Source organism: Pelobates fuscus, chromosome 2, assembly GCF_036172605.1.
Source record: "Pelobates fuscus isolate aPelFus1 chromosome 2, aPelFus1.pri, whole genome shotgun sequence".
NCBI lineage: Eukaryota > Metazoa > Chordata > Amphibia > Anura > Pelobatidae > Pelobates > Pelobates fuscus.
Window position 1 is genome coordinate 306,605,041 of NC_086318.1, and position 16,348 is coordinate 306,621,388.

The 16,348-nt window shown below is 41.0% G+C and overlaps 1 protein-coding gene across 1 annotated transcript in view; it reads left to right on the forward strand.

Annotated features, from left to right (window-relative positions):
* The window catches only part of TRAPPC3L (trafficking protein particle complex subunit 3L), a 166,078-nt gene extending 155,857 nt beyond the window's left edge, over positions 1-10,221 (forward strand). The window contains exons 5-6 of the mRNA XM_063441280.1: positions 1,738-1,923; positions 9,793-10,221. Of these exons, the coding sequence (XP_063297350.1) occupies positions 1,738-1,923; positions 9,793-9,912 (306 nt within the window). The 3' untranslated portion in view covers positions 9,913-10,221. The remainder of the gene's footprint in view (positions 1-1,737; positions 1,924-9,792) is intronic.
* The last annotated feature ends 6,127 nt before the right edge of the window (positions 10,222-16,348 follow it).

The following is a 16,348-nucleotide window of genomic DNA, read 5'->3' on the forward strand; positions in this document are numbered from 1 at the left end:
CCGAATTTCGGAAGTGCCGAGCTGAACCGAACCAAATTATTTGCCCATACACATCCCTAGAAATAAGCCACACTATTAAAAACCTAAGTCAGTGGCTGAACCCTTCATTCCTATAAACAACATAACATATAAATATATATATATATGTATGTATATATATATATATATATATATATATATATATATATATAGCATTGTAACAGAGTTGATTCTCAAATATGCATGTATTCAAACATGCACTGACCACACCCATACTAAATAGCATTCTCTTGACCATGATGCTTTGTCTAGTTATCGCCCTATCTCCATCCTTCCCTTTGACTCCAAGCTCTTTGAGATTCCTTAATTGACCCGCTACAGTCTGTCTTCTGCTCCCAACTTTCCACAGAGACTGCCCTGACCAAGGTGACTAATGATGGCTATTATTTGGATACTTATTCTTGATCTTTGTGCCACATTCGACACTGTTGACTACCACTTCTTCTCCTCAACCTCAGTGACCTTGGCCTCAGTGACACAACTCTTTCCAGGTTCCTTTACTACATCTCTAAAAATAAATTATGTAACAGATAACTTGTTACAAGCAGCGATAAGGGAGACCTCTATAGTAGGCCAGTAGTAATTGATATTATTTGGGAGAATAAATGGTTTTATTAGGCCACCTCTTTTTTCTTTAATTGGTGAGACTGCAATAAATAATAGGACACCAAAACAGTAAGGAATATGGCACTGACCCAACAGCTCAAAATATAAAAACCTTAACCCCTTAAGGACACATGACATGTCTGACATGTCATGATTCCCTTTTATTCCAGAAGTTTGGTCCTTAAGGGGTTAAACTGCCACCAAAATGACAGACCAGAAATTTACAAGAATGATTAGGCTAAAGTTAGGTCTCTTAGAATATGTTTATTGATAATTTCATTAACCCCTTAAGGACCACATTTCTGGAATAAAAGGGAATCATGACATGTCACACACGTCATGTGTCCTTAAGGGGTTAAAGGGACACTCCAGGCACCCAAACCACTTCTGCCCATTGGAGTGGTCTGGCTGCCAACTCCCACTACCCTTAACCCTGCAGCTGTAATTATTGCAGTTTTACTAGACAGCCACTAGAGGGCACTTCCTGCTTCATAACACAGGTTTTCTGTGCTAGAGCGTCACTGGACATCCTCACGTTGTATGAGGACCTCCAGCATTGCTCAATTCCCCATAGGAAAGGATTGAAAAGCATTTTCAATGCTTTCCTATGGGGAGCTCAAATGCGCATGACGCGCATGCACATTAGGTCTCCTCAGCCGGCAGGCAGGATCAGTCTCCCCCGCCAGCTGACGTAATGAAGAGGAGGAGCGGCGGCGACCCGAAACCATGGCCGAGGGACATCGGCGGGGGTCTCAGGTAAGTGACAGAAGGGGTTTTCACCCCTTCAGCAACTGGGGATGGGGTGGTGGGAGGGAGAGGGGACCTGCAGCGCCAGGAAAACGGGTGGACATACCTCTGTATGGTGAATTATTCTGAAATGCAATGCATAGAAATATGAGACATTTATAGTAAAAGTAGCTAGTAACATATATTTGCTGAAATTTGTGTTACAACAAAATATTGAAAACATATTACTCCTATCAAATGTTTCTTGCAAATATTGAGATTAATTCTGTTGTTAGTTATTTTAGGGTTGTATCTAAGTTATGACCTAAGCATTTAACTTCTGGTTATATTTGTTTATTTATTCAGGTAGCTTTTAAAATGTACCTTGGGATTACTCCGACAACGATTGGAGCAAATGATGGAGGCAATGGATTTTCCCTGGTTTTGGATAAAAATCCATTAGTTGACTTTGTTGAAGAGCTCCCAGCTGGACGGCCATCACTGTCCTACTGCAACCTTCTATCAGGAGTCATCAGAGGTGCTTTGGAAATGGTAATGTTGTTAAGACCTGCAGTGGTTATGGTACTGCGGTCTTCTATTCCTTTCCCAATAGCGGAGCATAAGTGATTATAGCTGCAGCAGGGAGTAGAGGAATAGTGTAGATGAATGCAGCTTCCAAGACGATTCTCCCTAGAAAATAGAGTATTCCCCAAACATGAGCCTAGACTTCATGAAGGGGTGTAACAGGAATGAAGTTTATTGAAAACACACTGGCTTTTATGAGAAATCCTCCTGCAAGAGGACCTCCCACAGCAAACAAAGACATTAACCAATCATCATACAGTTTTACAGTAATACACGCCTTCCCTCTGCCTGGGAGATATTGAAATAAGTTAAGGAATAAATCAATTATCTCCAGGCATAGGGCACACAATTTTCCAAAAAGTTGGAACACCCCTTTACCCACAAGATATCCCCACAAATTACATATCCCCTGATAGCTCGATCTGGGGGACAAACATATCCAAATTTCACCCAGATCGGTTCAGAGGTTCTTAAAAAGTATTGAAGTCATATGTTACCGACCACACACGAGGCTCCTGCCCAAAACAGTTCCACGAATTCAGCGTGTGCGGTCGGTCAATTCAGAAAACGGTAAAAAAATGAACAAAGTACCGAATGGATCCTCCTGGCTCATAGGAGCGATTGATCCCCTTGTCTGTACGAACAAAACTACTGAATGGCGCTCTCCTGGCTGTTCTGTAACTAAAGGAAGCAGGCTTCGGTAGTTTAAGCGGTGGTTCATGAGGTTGAGTGTCCGATTTTAGTTCCAGACACTCGACGACCAAGTCCCGCTGACTCCCTGTCAGGATCGGGGCAGGGATCCAACACGCAGAGTACAAAGAGTAGCAGATAAGTATACCGGACCTTAGAATGGCCGGACTTAACGTAAGAACTACGTATAGAATGGTCAGGGACAAGCCGAGGTCGAGAGAACGAGAAGACAGGTAAGCGAGAGACAAGCCGGGTCAAGGATAACAGAGAGAACAGGTAAGTAACAACAAAGCCGGGTCAGAACCAAAAGACAAGAGAAAACAAGAGCACTGTGCGACTAGACTGGCTAGAACCACGACAGGGCAATGAGTAAATGCTGAGAGCTCCCTTAAATACCCTGGTTCTAGAGACTAATCACGCCTCCGCTGAGACCTGATTCGTGTCCGGGATTTGACTGACAGGTCGGGCTAGAATAGCGTCATGACGTCGACTATTGAGCGTCACGTTACAAAAAGGCATAGCTCTCTCGCGGCCGGCGTTTACATGCGCGAGGGAAACGCGAGGAACGGGAGAATCATGCCGTCTGGATGGAAAAACGTCTAAGTCTCTACCCCTCTCAGGGGTAGAGACTACAGGTACCCTGACAGTACCCCCCCTCTCAGAAACGCCCACCGGGCGGAAGGAACCGGGACGAGATGGAAAGCGGGAATGAAAAGCCCTGCGAAGACGAGGAGCATGGACATCCTCCTGTGGTACCCAGGTCCTCTCTTCTGGACCATATCCCTTCCAGTCAACCAGGTATTGGATTTTCCCCCGGGAGATTCGAGAATCGATGATGGAGTTGATTTCATACTCCTCCTGACCCTCAACCTGAACAGAGTGAGGAGAGGGAACCTTGGAGGAGAATCTGTTACAGATCAGGGGTTTCAGCAAGGAAACATGAAAGGAATTAGGAATACGTAAGGCAGAGGGGAGTGCTAGGCGATACGCAACAGGATTAATTCGATTCAGAATCCTATAGGGTCCAATGTAGCGAGGAGCGAATTTCATAGACGGTACTTTCAAACGAATGTTTCTAGTACTCAACCATACCCTATCACCAGGTATAAAACTAGGAGCCGGCCTTCTGTGTTTGTCAGCGTGTTTTTTATACAGTATAGAATTATGTAGGAGAATTTGTCGAGTCTGATCCCACAACTTCTTCAGATTGGCAACATGAGTATCAACCGACGGTACCCCCTGGGAAGAAGAAACCGAGGGAAGAATGGAAGGATGAACCATAATTCATGAAAAAGGGGCTAGAGCGAGTTGAATCGCAAACAAGATTATTGTGTGCGAACTCTGCCCAAGGAATCAGACCGACCCAATCGTCCTGGTGTTCAGAAACAAAACAACGCAGATATTGTTCAATCTTTTGATTGGTACGTTCAGCGGCTCCGTTAGACTGAGGGTGATAAGCAGAAGAAAAATTCAATTTGATGCCTAGTTGAGAACAGAATGATCTCCAGAAACGTGAAACAAACTGGGAACCTCTATCAGAAGTAATCTCGGAAGGTACCCCATGTAAGCGAAAGATCTCTTTAGCAAAAATCTCCGCTAATTCAGGTGAAGTCGGAAGTTTAGGTAAAGGCACGAAATGAGCCATCTTGGTAAACCTATCCACCACTGTGAGAATAACAGTGTGCTTTTTCGAAACAGGCAAATCCACAATAAAATCCATCGCCAAACAGGACCAAGGTTTCTCTGGAACTTCCAGGGGATGTAAGAGACCACAAGGAAGCGAATGAGGTAGTTTAGTCTTAGTACAGACCTCACAGGCTCCGATAAAATCCTTAATATCCTTCCGTAAAGAAGGCCACCAGAAATCCTTAGAGATCAAGGAATATGTTTTGCGAACGCCCGGATGGCCAGCCACCTTACTCTCGTGAAGACACTGTAAGAGCTCCAGTTGGAGTTCAGGAGGAACGAAGTGTCTAGACGCAGGAGTCAGTCTAGGTGCCAGATGCTGCAACCTCCTGATCTGATCAAGAAGCGGAGAATGGATTTTGAGAGTTGTGTTAGCGATAATATTACACTTAGGTACTATAGAGGATAAAACCGGCTCAGATATGGCAGAAGGTTCATATTGGCGAGACAAGGCATCAGCTTTAGAATTCTTAGAACCAGGCCTATATGTGAGTATGTAATTGAAGTGAGTGAGGAATATAGACCAACGGGCCTGTCTCGATGATAATCGTTTAGCCTCCCCAATATAGGATAAGTTTTTATGATCCGTCAAAATGGTAACAGGATGCAAAGTCCCCTCCAATAGATGTCTCCACTCCTTTAAAGCCATGATAACCGCTAGGAGTTCCCTGTCACCAATGTCATATCTGCTCTCAGTACCCGATAAGTTTTTGGAAAAATACCCACATGGATGTAATGGTTTATCCACACCCAACCTTTGGGACAGGATGGCACCTATACCCGTCTCAGAAGCGTCAACTTCGAGTAGGAAAGGCAGAGTAGTATCAGGGTGAACTAAAATTGGTGCGGAAGCAAACAGCTCCTTGAGAGTCTTAAAAGCCAGAAGTGCTTCAGTAGACCAATTCTTAGTGTCAGCCCCTTGTCTGGTCATATTGGTGATAGGAGCAATAATAGAGGAGTATCCCTTAATGAAACGTCTGTAATAATTAGAGAAACCAATAAATCTCTGAATGGCCTTGAGACCTTTAGGTAAAGGCCAATCTAAAATGGATTGGAGTTTCTCCGGATCCATTTCAAACCCCTCTCCAGAAATCACGTAACCAAGAAAGTTAGTCTGGGATTGGTCAAAGCTACATTTCTCTAATTTGCAGTACAAGCCGTGTTGAAGAAGTTTGTGCAAAACCCTTCTGACCTGTCCGTGGTGAGTCTCAATATCCCTGGAATGTATAAGTATATCATCGAGGTATACAATAACACAGTCATGTTGAAACTCCCTAAGAACTTCATTAATTAGATCCTGAAATACCGCCGGGGCATTACAGAGACCAAAAGGCATTACTGTATACTCATAGTGCCCATAACGAGTATTGAACGCAGTCATCCACTCGTGTCCCTGCTGAATTCTCACCAAGTTATAAGCACCTCTGAGGTCTAACTTAGTGATCTTGGAACCCTTTAATCGATCAAAAAGCTCGGTGATCAAGGGGATCGGATAGGCATTTCTAATGGTTATCTTGTTCAAACCTCGGTAGTCAATGCAAGGTCTTAAAGAACCATCCTTCTTTTTAACAAAAAAAAATCCAGCCCCAGCAGGGGAGGAGGATCTCCTAATGAACCCTTTGTCTAGGTTCTCACGAATATACTCCTCTAAGACTAAGTTCTCATTCGTAGACAAAGGGTATACATGGCCCCTGGGAGGCATAGTACCAGGAAGTAAATTAATTTTGCAATCAAAAGGCCTGTGTGGAGGTAAAGTATCAGCCTTTCTTTTGTCAAATACCGCCTTTAAATCTAGGTACAAGGACGGTATCTGTACTTTAGTAGAGTCGGTAGGGTTATTAAGTGTGTTAACAATACAAAGGGGTGACACTCTCTTTAAACATCTCTCTTGACAACCCTGACCCCATGAGACTATTTCCCCTGATTTCCAATCTATAATGGGGTTATGTCTCTTCAGCCAGGAGTATCCCAGGACTATGGGAACAGAAGGAGATGAAATGAGTAGTAGAGATATCTCCTCCTTGTGTAGAATACCAGTAGTTAAGTTAAGAGGTGTGGTTTCCCGGAAAATCACAGGCTCAACTAAAGGTCTACCATCTATGGCCTCAACAGCCAAGGGTGTCTTCCTTAACTGGGATGGGATAGCGTGTTTGGTGAGAAAAACTTGGTCGATAAAGCTCTCAGCAGCTCCGGAGTCTATCAATGCCATAGTCTCTAAAGTTCCCTTCTCCCAAGTTAAAGAGACGGGTAATAGAAGCCTGTGTTCTTTGTAGTTATGAGTAGAGGACAAAATAGAAACACCCAAGGCCTGTCCTCTAGAGAAACTTAGGTGCGAGCGTTTCCCAGGCGATTGGGACAATTCAAACGTAAGTGACCTCTGACTCCACAATACATACACAGTCCCTCCCTTCTCCTGTACTGTCTCTCCTCTTCTGAGAGGCGAGTAAGGCCTATCTGCATAGGTTCTGGAAACCGTGGAGTTTTGGTTTCAGGGCTTTGAAATGATGGAGCTAGTCTAAAGGAAGGTCTACCGGTTCTATCTCGAGTGTTCTGCCTCTCTCTTAGACGTTCGTCAATGCGAGAGATAAAAGAAAATTAAGTCCTCCAAATTCTCGGGAAGCTCTCTCGTTGCTACCTCGTCAAGTATTACATCGGATAATCCGTTTAAAAATACGTCTATATAAGCCTGTTCATTCCACTTAACCTCTGCCACCAAAGACCTGAACTCTAGTGCGTAATCCACAAGTGTTCGGTTCTCTTGTCTAAGGCGCAACAGTAATCTAGCTGCATTGACCTTTCTGCCAGGGGGGTCAAAAGTTCTTTTAAAAGCAGCTACAAAGGCATTATAGTTATAGACTAATGGATTATCATTCTCCCACAACGGATTAGCCCATTTCAGAGCCTTCTCAATGAGTAAGGTGATAATAAATCCCACCTTTGCCCTATCAGTAGGGTAGGAACGGGGTTGTAGCTCGAAATGGATACTGATCTGGTTCAAAAAGCCACGACACCTTTCAGGAGAACCAGCATAACGTACAGGTGGGGTAACTCAGGAAGAAGCACCTACAGTGGCTACCTCTAGCCCTGAACTCACAGGAGGAATAGAAGTATTACGCATCTCCTCAGGTGGATTATTAGGACGTGATAGTAACGCCTGTAGTGCTAGTGCCATCTGATCCATTCTATGCTCCATGGCGTCAAACCTAGGATCAGGAGAACCAAGCTGACAGTTTGTACCTACAGGATCCATTGGCCCTGTCGTAATGTCAGGATCGGGGCAGGGATCCAACACACAGAGTACAAAGAGTAGCAGATACGTATACCGGACCTTAGAATGGCCGGACTTAACGTAAGAACTACGTATAGAATGGTCAGGGACAAGCCGAGGTCGAGAGAACGAGAAGACAGGTAAGCGAGAGACAAGCCGGGTCAAGGATCACAGAGAGAACAGGTAAGTAACAACAAAGCCGGGTCAGAACCAAAAGACAAGAGAAAACAAGAGCACTGTGCGACTAGACTGGCTAGAACCACGACAGGGCAATGAGTAAATGCTGAGAGCTCCCTTAAATACCCTGGTTCTAGAGACTAATCACGCCTCCGCCGAGACCTGATTCGTGTCCGGGATTTGACTGACAGGTCGGGCTAGAATAGCGTCATGACGTCGACTATTGAGCGTCACGTTACAAAAAGGCATAGCTCTCTCGCGGCCGGCGTTTACATGCGCGAGGGAACCGCGAGGAACGGGAGAATCATGCCGTCTGGATGGAAAAACGTCTAAGTCTCTACCCCTCTCAGGGGTAGAGACTACAGGTACCCTGACACTCCCCTCGTGCGAACAAGATGACCGCCATTTTCTATTCCACGTGGCGTTCGGCTATACGAACAGCGGCCGCCCAGGGAGCACTTAATAGTCGGTTCTTTTGAAGTTAATGAGCCAGGAGGGTGAACGGTGTTTGGTAGTTTCAGACTACCGAACCAATATTCAATATCCATGCAGTAAATGGAGGAAAAAGCCAGAATTATAGAGAAACTTCTGACTCTGGATGACAGATCCTGTATCCAACTCATTGTAAGAGTGTAGGCACCATCTCATAGTTTTTGTCAAACAATTTTAGAAAAGTTTGCAAAAAAATTGGTCTCTGCACAGTATCCTCTATACAGCAATTTTGACAATGCAAAAATTAAAACAAACGCGCTATCAAATTATAATTTGTCTATCCTAACCCATGAAAAGTTAGACATATTTACATTAGACATAATGGGGTTTGTTCATTCAAATATCTAGGTATGTTGCTAGATCCCAATCTATCCTTTGGCCTTCACGTTGAAAAAATCTCTTTTAAACTTTACCCCAAACTAGGTGCCCTGTACAGAAACAAATCCTGCCTACACCCTACAGTAAGGAAACAGATAGTAGTACAACAAATCCTAATGCTGGTCATTAAATATGGGGATGTTGTTTATGCACCTGCATCGCAAACCCACCTTCATGAACTTAATACAATATATAATTCATTCTGCCGCTTTGTACTAGAATGTAACTATTTTACCCACCATTGTGACTTGTTAAAAGAGCTAAACTGGCTATCGCTGGAATCCTGACACACTCTTCAACTTTCCAAACTTGTGTATAAGAGCTTTTCTGGGGAGCTCCCACCCAACCTAAGTAGAATGCTATCCCCAGCTGTTCCCACCTCTGATACCCTCCGATACAGTACTAGCACGGTATTTAGCATACCGCAATACAAAAGTGGTTCGATCCTCATTTTCCTACAGAGCACCGCAATTATGGAATAACCTCAGGGACACAGTCAAATCTTCATTCAATCTAAAATCCTTAAAGCGATCTATGGCAACTACTTCAATACAGAATGCACCTGTCATGGTTGCGTTTATATATGTGTGTATGTATATGTAGTTTGAATATTGTATTTTGTTGTACTATTGTACCCTATTGTAACAATGCAATGTTTTGTAGACCCAGGGCATACTTGAAAATGAGAGAAATCTCAATGTATCCATCCTGGTAAAATATTTTATAAATAAATAAAATACAGAGCAAGCAACCTATGGGCCAGGGAGAGTCTATGTTTTTTTAAAACCACTTCAAAATGACTTGACAAAAAACAAGGACAGTGACCAAAGACTCATAGCACTTTAACAAGCTATTTGTGATTTTACACTGAAGTTGATGGTAGCAGTTCATCTCGCGAAACTTTGGGGTGTCCCTATAAAAATATCCAGTTACCTTTATAGACACTTTTATTCTTAAACACCATTTAAATCAAAGGAAAGGCAATTTGTTAAGGGGAGGGCACATGTCATGCAGGTGCTGAGGTTATTAGCATGTACTTCTTAAACAAGATGCGCTGTAAAAAGAAAATAATTAGGGTCATGTTAATAAATAAATGCATTCTATTGCCTAATGAAGATAAATAATTGTATTATTCTTTTTTACAGGTCCACTTACCTGCTGATGTTACTTTTATTCAAGATATACTGAAAGGAGATGATGTAACTGAAATCGGAATAACATTTCTAAGGAAACTTGACGACAAAAAATCAAAACGGAAAAAATGAAGATATTCCTTCAGCAAGATTTATATGTGTCTTTCCATAGATATTGGCCTGTTATTTATTTCAGTTTAACCAAGTGAAAAAAAAATGGGGTCTCATAAATCCACCTATTCTTTCAAATAATATCGATAACTATAGGTCTCCTATATTCTTCATGCAAAACTTTTAAATGGGAACCAACACTTTACAGGATTGTTATTGATATATTAATGTATCCCCTTTATTTAACAAATATGTGTAGATACGGAAGATGTGAAATTTAAAATTTAAGAAACACTCCGGGCACCATAACAACCTCTTAAAACGCAATCAAATTGTTATGGTGCCAGGAGGTCCCCAGCGTCAGCTTACCTTTATAGGTTAAAGTCTTCTCTCCAGCACTAGTTAGCTTTCCCCTTGCACTTCTTTGACATTTTTCAAACAAAAGAACAAGACTCTTACATATCTTTCTCAAGCCGTTTCTATGAATGGGAACTACTGATAAACTTAGATCATCACCTGACACTCTGCATTACCCCTGTACCAAGAATTACTGGAAGAACAGGGACAGAGCTAAACAGCACTGGGAAAAATACTTTGGTGTTAAACCATTGGCACCTGGGACCATTTAGCACCATAACAATATCACTTCATTGATGTTGTTATTGTGCCTTAAGGTTCCCTTTAATTGTAGAATTTCACACTTATTATCCTGAAAATGGGAACCTCCATCTTGGCTTCAATGCCAATCATGCCAATCATTGTTATAAACTTTGTCCTTTACACCTCACAGTCAGTATAGAGTAAGAATACAGAGAAGAAGAGCCTTGAAACAATGTTTTTTTTGTGACATTGAAGCCGGAGAAGAGATATATCTTGGTGTTATCAGCGTACAGGTGGTATGGAATCCAAAAGCGGTAATAAGTTTGCCAAGAGAGGCATTATAAAGAGACAGAGCCTTGGGGGACTCCAACCGAGACAGGAAGACGGGAGGAGGCATCATTAGAAAAGGAGACACTGAATGAGCGTTGGGAGAGATAAGACGAAAACCACGAGAGGACAGAGTCACAGAGACCGAGTAATTGAAGAGTTTGAAGAAGGACAGCATGATCAACTGTGTCAAATGCAGCAGAGAGGTCAAGAAGAATTAGTTTGGAGTAGTGGCCTCTGGATTTAGCTGCGATTAAGTCATTAGTAACTTTAATAAGAGCAGTCTCAATAGAGTGGAGAGGGCGGAAGCCATATTGAAGAGGGTCAAGTAGAGAGTTGGAATTGAGGAAGTAAGACATACAGGTCTTACTTCCTCAATTCTTACAAGTCTTTCCAGAAACTTTGAGGAAAAAGGGAGCAGGGATATGAGACGATAGTTAGTGGGGGAGGACGGGTCAAGGGATGTTTTTTCAGGATAGGTACTACAGTGGCATGTTTAAGGTCAGCAGGGACAATGCCAGAAGAGAGAGAGCAGTTGATTATGTATGTTAAGTAAGGCACAAGACAAGGGGAGAGAGATCTGATAAGATGAGATTGGACAGGATCGAGCAGGCAAGTGGTGGGGCGAGAGGAAAAGAGAAGTGCAGCCACCTCTTGTTTAGTAGCCGGGGAGAAAGTCTGAAGGGTAGGAAAGGCATGATCTACATGTGGTTGAGAAAGAGAATAGCAAGGTGGGGAGAATTCTTTCCATAGCTGTTCAATCTTGTCGGTAATATAGCATGCAAAGCTATCGGCTGTAAAGTTAGTTTGGGAATTGGCCACAGCAGGGCAAAGAAGAGAGTTAAAGGTGTCAAAGAAACGCCTGGGATTGCAGGAGCATAAACTAATGATAAGTTGAAAAGTATGACTGTTGAAAAGTATGACTGCTTGGCGAGGGCAAGGGCTGTGCTGTATGAACACTATATGAATCTATAATGGAGAAAGTCTGACTGGGTGCAAGACTTCCTCCAGAAGCGTTCAGCACAATGGGAGCATCTTTGCAGGTAGCGTGTTGATTTGGTATGCCACGGTTGGGGACGTGTCCTCCTCGAGGTGCATGTTTGGAGGGGGGGGGGCTGCAGCTTCAAGGCTGTATTGTATGTGGACATGGCCAGTGAGGAACAGGATAGGGAAGGGATGGATAGCAGTTGAGAATCAATATCAGCTGACAGCTGCTGGAGGTCAATAGAATTAAGGTTCCTCCTGAGTTGAGGGGGGTTAGGCTGAGGTTACTGGGTGAGGGGGTACTTGAGAGAAAATGCTAAGAGGTGGTGATCAGAGATAGGAAATGGAGTGTTGCAGATATTAGATACTGTACATGCATAAGAGAAAATGAGGTTGAGGTTATTGCCAGCTACATGAGTGGGAGAATTAGCCCACTGCGATAGCCCGAGGGAGATAGTAATTGAAAGTAGTTTAGAGGCTGCTGAGGTCAAAGGTGGGTTAATGGGAATATCGAAGTCCCCAAGAATTAGGGATGGAATATTAGAAGAGAGGAAGTAGGGTAGCCAGGCAGTAAAGTGGTCAGGTAAGAGGAGAGGGAAACCAGGGGGGTGATAAATAACGGCAATGTTAGCAGACAAGGGTTTGAAGAGGCAAATCGAATTAATTTCAAATAATGGGAAAGAGAGGGAAGCGGGTGGGTAGAGGTATGAAGGAGCAGTGATGTGATAGGATAAACCCTTCACCACCACCTTTACATTCAGAGTGTCTTGGGTTGTGGGTAAGTTGAAGACCACCAAAGGATAAAGATGTGGGGGTAGCATGTTTCTGTTAAAGCTAGTAAATCTAGGTAACGAGAGATGAAGTCGTGGACAGCAGTGGGTTTTGTAATATTGCAAACAGAGCATGCATTCCAGAGGGCAGTATTAAAGGAGGATTTAGAGGAAGAGTAACATGAGATGGGTATGAGATTGGCTTTCCAGAGATGATACCTCCTCTGCTTAGGCGATTCTGCAGAGCTTGGTTGCTTGTGAGTACTGGGTGTTGATAATCAATGCTGCTATATTGGGGCCCATTCTGAAATATAAAGTCTGGGGTTTAAAAAATAAAATAAAATAAACACACCATTATGGGTGGGGAGACATGGAGATATTGAGGTGATTAGAGGGGAAAAACCAGAGGAGATAACATTTGGGATAAAAAGATATGAAGAATCAGACAGGTGAAAGTCATAGACAGTGAACATAAATTTACATGAATCACCTGCTCTCAAGCAGGATTATATTCCAAGGTTGATATTTGAGTGGTACTTGATTTTAGATTTATTAAGAAACATTTATAATATTATTTGGGTTCTTATATTACCAAAACTCAACAATAATTCTTGTAATCTTGTATAATTGAATGTCAGAAACAGTTATCCATTTATAGAGGCAGTTCAAATTTATAAATGAAGACTGCCAATGCCATGCTGTCAATCAGAATTTGCATCTCATTTACATCTCAAGAATACCAATATATCAATTAAACAGTTTAGTTGCTAATATGTTAATAAGGAAGGAATGTATTAGAAATTTTCTATAAAATAAGCCACGCCGAAATAAATGTTCTAGTTTTAGAATACATGTACAAGACTTTATAAGAAATCTAATCAATAAAGAAAAAAGTGGAGCGTAAATAAAGAAAAATATCTTGAAGATAATTATAAAGAAGTCTCTTATTGCAGATCAAAATAGTTACATGGAAATGTAGGAAAAACAAAGAAATAAAAAAAATAGTATCACTCCTATTACTTTAAAGCACACTAACACTGTTGATAATGTAGATTAAAAATGTAGGTCTAATACAACAATGTTTACTAGCAACAGATATACATAAAAACAATTAAATCACAATAAAAATAGTGAATATATATATATATATATATATATATATATATATATATATATATATATATATATATATATATATATATGTATATAGGCAAAAGTACAAGATAGCACTCCAGGGACTTCCAAGTTGAATGAATAAAACTTAGCTTTTATTAGCTCAAAATAAAAATCAACGTTTCAGTCTCTATCACAGACTTTCATCTGTGATAGAGACTGAAAAGTTGATTTTTATTTTGAGCTAATAAAAGCTAAGTTTTATTCATTCAACTTGGAAGTCCCTGGAGTGCTATCTTGTACTTTTGGCTGTATCTGTTTGCTGATAAGCACCGGGCAAGTACATCAAGGAAGGTGGAGTGCATTACTATTTTTGTTTATATATATATATATATATATATATATATATATATATATATATATACATACACATACACACAGATGGTAAAGTGGGGAAATTTGAGTTTGTGCCTCTTACTAGAGATTGCTGGTCAGTATATGTAGCATGACAAGCTCCCACTCACAAACGCTCAGCGTATTGTTGCAGTCCCCCAATTGCATCCCTCCGTGACGCTCAGCTCCATCTACTGCCACACAGGTATTGAACACTTAAAAAGTGCTGCAGACTTTTTAGTCTACGCCGACCATATGACTTAATCTTACAAGTCTACGCGTTTCACCTGCAGCTCCATCACAACATGAGTCATAATCTCCTCCATCTTTTATCCGGATATTTAAGGGCAAACAGTGTTACGTCATTCTGAGATTCAATTAGTTATTGCACAAGTCCCTTATTAACATATTCAATTGCAATTATCCATATGTCCAGCAGTATTACGTCAATTCCATTAACTCTTTCCATGCTGATAAAAACTAAACTGTCAATATATATATATATATATATATATATATATATATATATATATATATATATATACACACACACACACATTTTATCCAACAGAGACAAAGACAATATAAACAAAAGAAAAAAACTATTTTCCAAAAATCATTTTTTTAACCCCTTAAGGACCGGACTGTTTTTGCGATGTTGTACATTTGCGACCAGGCATCTTTTTACACTTTTGTGGTGTTTGTGTTTAGCTGTAATTTTCCGCTCTCTCATTTACTGTTCCCATACAAATTATATATTGGTTTTTTCAGGACAAAAGGGGCTTTCTTTACATACCATTATTTATATAATCTCATGTAATTTAATTTAAAAAAAAATGAAAAAATATGATGAAAAATTTAAAAAAATGCATGTTTTTTGACTTTTATGTGAAAAATCTTTTACTCATCTACAAAAGCGAATGAAAAAAAATTGCTAAATAGATTCAAAATGTTGTCCTGAGTTTAAAAATACCCAGTGTTTACATGCTTTTTGCTATTTTTTTTTAATGTTATAGGGCTATAAGTACAAGTAGGATATTGCGGTTTCAAAACATACATTTTTAAAATGTATCAATAGTGACATTGTAACACTATTATCTGTCATAAATCTCTGAATACCACCCCACATGTACATATTTTTTTTTAAAGTAGACAACCCAAGGTATTCAATATGGGGTATGTCCAGACTTTTTTAGTAGCCACTTAGTCGCAAACACTGGCCAAAGTTAGCGTTCATATTTGTTTGTGTGTGAAAAAAGTAAAAAACTAAATTGAACGCTAATTTTGGCCAGTGTTTGTGACTAAGTGGTTACTAAAAAAGACTGGACATACACCATTTGCAATACATTGGGTTGTCTTCTTTTGCAAATGGTATGCCATCATGGGGGTAATTCTCATTCCTCGGCTACCATACGCTCTCAAAGGCAACGTAACCAACCTGGCCATTTTCAGTGTAAAAATATTTGACCCATATATTTGACCCTGTAACTTTCAAAAACGCTATAAAACCTGTACATGGGGGGTACTGTTCTACTCAGGAGACTTTGCTGAACACAAATATTAGTGTTTCAAAACTGGAAAATGTATCACAACAATGATATCATCAGTAAAAGTGCTGTTTGTGTGTGAAAAATTAAAAAAGTCACTTTCACTGACAATATCATCGCTGTGATATGATTTACTGTTTTGAATCACTAATATTTGTGTTCAGTAAAGTCTCCCGAGTAAAACAGTACCCCCCATGTACAGGTTTTAGGGTGTCGTAGAACGTTACAGGGTAAAAAACAGTGCTAACAAATAAAATTCTCTGGACTTTCGACCTGGGTTGGCAGGCAGGTCCCTTAAATTAATACACAAGATCCAGCGCACTCTCCTATCTACTAAACAGCAACTTCAATGTTGACAGATTTTATTAGTTTGTAAAAGTTTTTTTTAAAAACACCTAATCTAGGCAAAAAAAATGGGGATTTAGTTACATTATATGATCATACATTGCATAAGCCTGCCACAACGTCAATGTACCCCATCTTTGGCAGGTCCTACTCTCACAGTCTAATGTCTGCTTTTATGAGATTAACCACTTACTTGGGAAAAAATTCCATCTGAGGCTCTCTGCAGTACAAGGCTAAATAGGGACCTGAGATGAGGCACCTGTAACAGGGAGGGGTGCAGAACCAAGGAGTTGGCTAGACTCCCAAATATATATAGGAAACATGGGGGGATGGTTGCACTCACCTAAACATGCTTAAATGGGGTGCTGCTGGGGGCCA